Source organism: Gekko japonicus, unplaced genomic scaffold (genome assembly GCF_001447785.1).
Source record: "Gekko japonicus isolate JY-2015 unplaced genomic scaffold, Gekko_japonicus_V1.1 scaffold3627, whole genome shotgun sequence".
NCBI classification, from domain to species: domain Eukaryota; kingdom Metazoa; phylum Chordata; class Lepidosauria; order Squamata; family Gekkonidae; genus Gekko; species Gekko japonicus.
The window spans coordinates 4,848-9,906 of record NW_015170383.1 but is presented as its reverse complement, the minus strand read 5'-3'; the positions used below and the strand labels follow the sequence as shown (position 1 = coordinate 9,906).

At 50.3% G+C, this 5,059-nt stretch overlaps 1 protein-coding gene across 1 annotated transcript in view; it reads right to left on the bottom strand.

Annotated features, from left to right (window-relative positions):
* ANXA2 (annexin A2) overlaps positions 1 to 5,059 on the bottom strand; it is a gene marked incomplete at its 5' end in the record, with an annotated part of 32,240 nt that overhangs the window by 24,031 nt on the left and 3,150 nt on the right. Inside the window, 2 exons of the mRNA XM_015418258.1 lie at positions 4,328 to 4,335; positions 4,969 to 5,056. Of these exons, the coding sequence (XP_015273744.1) occupies positions 4,328 to 4,335; positions 4,969 to 5,056 (96 nt within the window). The remainder of the gene's footprint in view (positions 1 to 4,327; positions 4,336 to 4,968; positions 5,057 to 5,059) is intronic.

The following is a 5,059-nucleotide window of genomic DNA, read 5'->3' as shown; positions in this document are numbered from 1 at the left end:
CAGACCAGTGGGGGGGGGAGGTATTTGTGAATTTCCTGCATTGTGCCGGGGGTTGGACTAGATGACCCTGGAGGACCCTTCCAACTCTGATTCTATGGACTCTTTGGACTACCGGGCAAACAGATAAACTTCGCCCCCCCCAAAAAAAAAAACCATATTGTCCTTACTAGTTTTGCTATCACACAGCACACCTGGGCTTCCAGTGTCAAAGTCGGGCTGCCAGCCTCCAGGTGGGACCTCGGAGATCTCCCAGAATTACAACTGATTCCCCGGGTCTCTGACAAACGACTCTTGAAAGCGCATAACCCCAAATATCTGGTTGGTCTCGAAGGTGCTTCTGGACTCGAATCCAGCTCTTCGGCGGGAGACCCAACATGGCTACCCTGTGAAACCGATCTCTGGAGATCAGTCCCCCTGGAGAAGATGGCTGCTTTGGAGGGTGGACTCTCCCCTCCCCAAGCCCCGCCCTCCAAGGCTCCGCCCCTAAAATCTGCAGGAATTCTCCATCCCCAAGTTGCAACCCTCGGTAAAAGAGGGGCAGCACACATTCTGTGACCAAACATAAAGTATTTATGCTTCTCGGATGGTTCCAAAGAGCAGGAACCTCCGGGGACTTCCCAATACCAGTGACAGGACAGCAAAGTCTTCTGGCAGAGATTATATCTAACTGTTGCTGCCGCCGCCACGCCCAAGGTGAATTGCTCACTTGCAGGAATCCTGGCCCTCCTCCAGGGAAAACCTGCCAGCGCGAGGGGGCAGGACTCGCCCATCCCAGCAAAACACAGGTCCCTGCAAGTCTGCCTTCTGTTCTGTGACGGAAAGTACTTGCATGTCTGAAAACATGCCGTTGATGCAATTTTGTCCAGGAGCACTTCCCAGGTCGACGGTGCCCACACGCAAAGGCCATTCAAAGATTTCTTTTTTAAGGCACGACTGACCCACAGGGGAGAACAAAATTTGGAGTCCAGGGGCGCCTTTGAGACCCACAAAGGTTCATTCAAGGTATGAGCTTTCGTGTGCAGGCACACTTTTTGAAATACTTTGGAATGGAAGGTAAGGTTCAATCTTATAGACAGGGTCTGAACTCTTACCTTCCATTCCAATATGTTTGAAACAGTGTGCACGCACACAAAAGCTCATACCTTGATTAAACCATTGTTGGCCTTAAAGTTGCCACCAGACTGTAAATTTCTTCTACTGCTTCAGAACAGCTTTCTACTGAATCAGACCACTGGTCTATCAAAAGGTCAGGATTGCCTACTCAGACTGGCAGCCGTTCTCCAGGGTCTCAGGCGGAGGTCTTTCACATCCCCTACTGCCTGGTCCTTTTAAAACTGGAGATGCCGAGGACTGAACCTTGGACCTTCTGCATGCCAAGCAGAGGCTCTTCCACTGACCCACAGCCCCTCTTTACAGCTCTCCAGGGTCTCAGGTGGAGGTCTTTCCCTTCACCTCCTGCCTGGTCCTTTTTAACTGGAGATGCCGGGGATTGAACCTGGGACCTTCTGCATGCCAAGCAGAGGCTCTGCCACTGAGCCACGGACCCTCTTTACAGCTCTCCAGGGTCTCAGGTGGAGGTCTTTCCCATCACCTACCACCTGGTCCTTCTTAACTGGAGATGTCAGGGATTGAACCTGGGACCTTCTGCATGCTGAGAAGAGGCTCTTCCAGTGAGCCACACAGCCCCCCTCTCTCATACAAGAATGCATGAAGCCGCCTTACACTGAATGAGACCCCTGCCCTATCAAGGTCAGTCTCATCTATGCAGACTGGCAGCAGTTTCTGCGTAGTGCTGCCAACCTGGGAACGAGAGCCGGAAGGCAGCCAGCTCATGGCAAGGTCTAGAAGCCACTCCCCGAAACCTAAAATCTCATGCACTCAATCAGCAGAGCTCAGCAAGCAAGAAGAAGAAAAGAGAAGAGATTGGATTTCTTCCCCGCCCTCCATTACCCGAAGGAGCCTCAGAGCGGCTTACAACCTCCTTCCCCTTTCCCTCCTCACAACAGACACCCTGTGAGGTCGGTGGGGCTGAGAGAGCTCTCTTGAGTCACAAGTTCTCTCAGAGCTGTTCTCTCAACCGAGCAGTCCTTGAGAGCCCCACCTACCTCACATGAAGTCTGTTGTGGGGACAGGAATTCTAAGTTGCTCTGAGACTCCTTCGGGTAGAGAAGGGCAGGGTATAAATCCAGTCTCTCTTCTTCTTCTACAAAACGTCAGTGTTTCTGATAGTTAATTGAAGCATTCAGCTCTGGGTCAAGGTATATTATCTTTTCCTCTCCTTTCAGCACTTCTCCACAGCCTCGTTTGAGGCCTTCGTTCCAGACGTTCCCACTGTCTAGGTTATTCAATTGTTGAAATTATTTGTACTCCCTTTTCCCGAGGGAATTCGCTCAAGTGAAAATGTAGGTGCCATTCGGTCGGTGCGGCTTCTTTTCAGTTCCCTAAGGAAACGTCGAAGCTTCCAGTCTCTTGCAGTTCCGCCAGCTCGGATGCAACTGCAAACTACGGCTTACCGGAAAACAGGGAAGCCATTCGCTCACCGTGTGCAAAGGAAGGGAGGAAGGAAAGGGAGGAGGACCGATGCACAGACCTCTGGACGTGTGAAACGAGAGTAACAGGAAGTACCAGAGAGCTTCTGAACAACTCAAGACTCATAAATTGGACAAGAATTGTCTGATAAATAATTCAGGCAGCTGTCTGTCTGCATTAATTAGTGCATTTTAGGCTAACCATTGACCGCGCAGATGCTAATGTACCGTCACGCAGTCTCGGGTGTGAAATTATTTTTTCCCCATGGGTTGGGTTTCTAAGAGCCAAACCAGGCCTCACAAGGGAGACACAGAGGCCCCAACTGTGTGTTTCTCTTGGAAAGCAGGGAACAAACAGCGGAGGAGGGTGTCTGACAATCCCTCTGTCCAAATTGGCACTCTCAGTTTAACTCCTCTTCCCCGGTCTGGCTCTGGAGACAGAAGAGATCCGAGCAGAGGGCTTTTTCTCATTCTCTTCACTTACAAGCTCCTGTTTCTTTGGGGGGTGGGGGTGTGTTCCACACAGGGCTTTTTTTGTAGAAAAAGCCCAGCAGGAACTCATTAGCATATTAGGCCACACCCCTGACAGTGTGGCTCATTAGCATATTAGGCCACACCCCATGTTACCAGAAGTGTGGTCATCCAACCACACCCACCTTTTGCTTCTTATTCTCTTCACCTTGTTTGTTGTCAAAACCCAGGGACTTTTGCATGTTAGGCCACACACCCCTAATTGTAGCCAATCCTAATGAGTTGCTGCTGTTGGGTGTGGCCTGTTATGCTAATGAGTTCCTGCTGGGTGTGGCCAACTTGGGAGCCAGCTGGAACTCCGTTCCTGTGCGTTCCTGCCCAAAAATAGCCCTGGTTCCACATGTGTTTTGTTCCCTCTAGTGGTCAATTCGATATTACACCAGTTCATGCCCGGCATAAAAACCCACAGCTTAAAATGGCAAGGAGATACGCTGGACATAACCCACTGTAATATCGAATCGACCACTAGAGGGAGCAAAAGACATGCAGCGCTGAACCCCTTCCCTAAAGACACAGGAACTTGCAAGGGAAAAGAGAATGCAGAATAGCCCTGAGAGGAAAAGGGAGAAGGCATTTGCAGCTGCTGCAGGAGGCAAGAAACACCCCATCGCCCCCTCTGACCCCACCCTCCCTGTAATCTTTGCAAATGTGCATGCATTTATTTAGTGCCAGACTTTTCTCTCCCATCGCAAAAGCTCTCCTACCCCACGTCAAAAACCAAAGCCACAATACGGCAGTCGTTGTGATGAGAGACACTCTCAAAAGCGGGATTTCTTCTCTGCTGTGTTTTGGGGGGTGAGGTGAGCCGGAGAGTCCCTATCAAATGCAGACAAATTAGCACCAGACCAAGGGAGTCGGCTACAATTTTGTCCGGGCTCCATCCCAAAGCTCATTAAATATGGCAAACTCAGCTTGTCAAGCGAGAACCATCTTTGCTGCCCGAAGTCATGCCCTAAACGTCGCCTGGCGTGCGTACACCAACAGAGGCAAAGAGGCACAGCTGCGAAACTTCCAAACGCATGCTGGAGCTCTCCCTCCCAGATAGAAAGGGTGCAGCTTGGAACAGGGGGCGATTCTGCATCTGGCATTCGCTCCACATTTTCTCAACTGGGAGGGAAAAGTGCCACTCAAAACCACATTCAAATACTCCAGGGGGCAACGCCGTACCGACTGCAAAGTCACCCCTGAGCGGCCATACATTTATGCAGAAGGTACTGTGAAACCCGATGATCAAAGAAAGTGAAAGCGGCGGCCAGTGTAGGGGGTACCATAAAGTCTGATGATCAAAGAAAGGGACAGCAGCGTGCTATGCAGAGGGGGAATTTCTGTTCCAACCAGTGTTCCCTCTAGTGCGGAATCGCCCAGTGTGTAACAGCCCAGGATCTAAAAGACTCGGGCAACTAAGGTAGCTGTTTGATAATGGACTAATGATAGAAGCCATTTGTGGATCAGGGCAATGGCAAGTGATTCTGCAACAACTACTACATAACTCGCTCACAACTTTAATGTCAGTAGCTCACAAAGCAGAATTTTTGCTCACAAGAGGGAACATTGCTCCAGAGCAAACTAAGTTATGCAGTAACCAAATCGCTTGCTCAGAACTCTAATACCAGTAGCTCACAAAGTATAATTTTTGCTCACAAGACTCCACAGCTTAGAGGGAACATTGGTTCCAACATGGGGTTCGTAAAACGACGGAGGGAAAAGCCAGTGCGGAATCGCCCAGTGTGTAAGAGCCCAGGATCTAAAAGACCCGGGCAACTAAGGTAGCTGTTTGAAAAGGCAAAATGTGTTCCTGTTGGCTCGTTCCTAGAACAGGCAGCCAAATTCTGACCGAGTTGCGGTTTCTGGGTTGTCCTTGGGAAATGACAGCAGACAACACAGCAGGAAAGTCTTCATCACAACAAACCTTTGGTCTTGAGAGCTGTTTCGATGGCCACGGCATCTCTCTCGGCATCGAAGTTTGGGGACGCCTTGATAGTGGCATAGGCGCTGGGGGG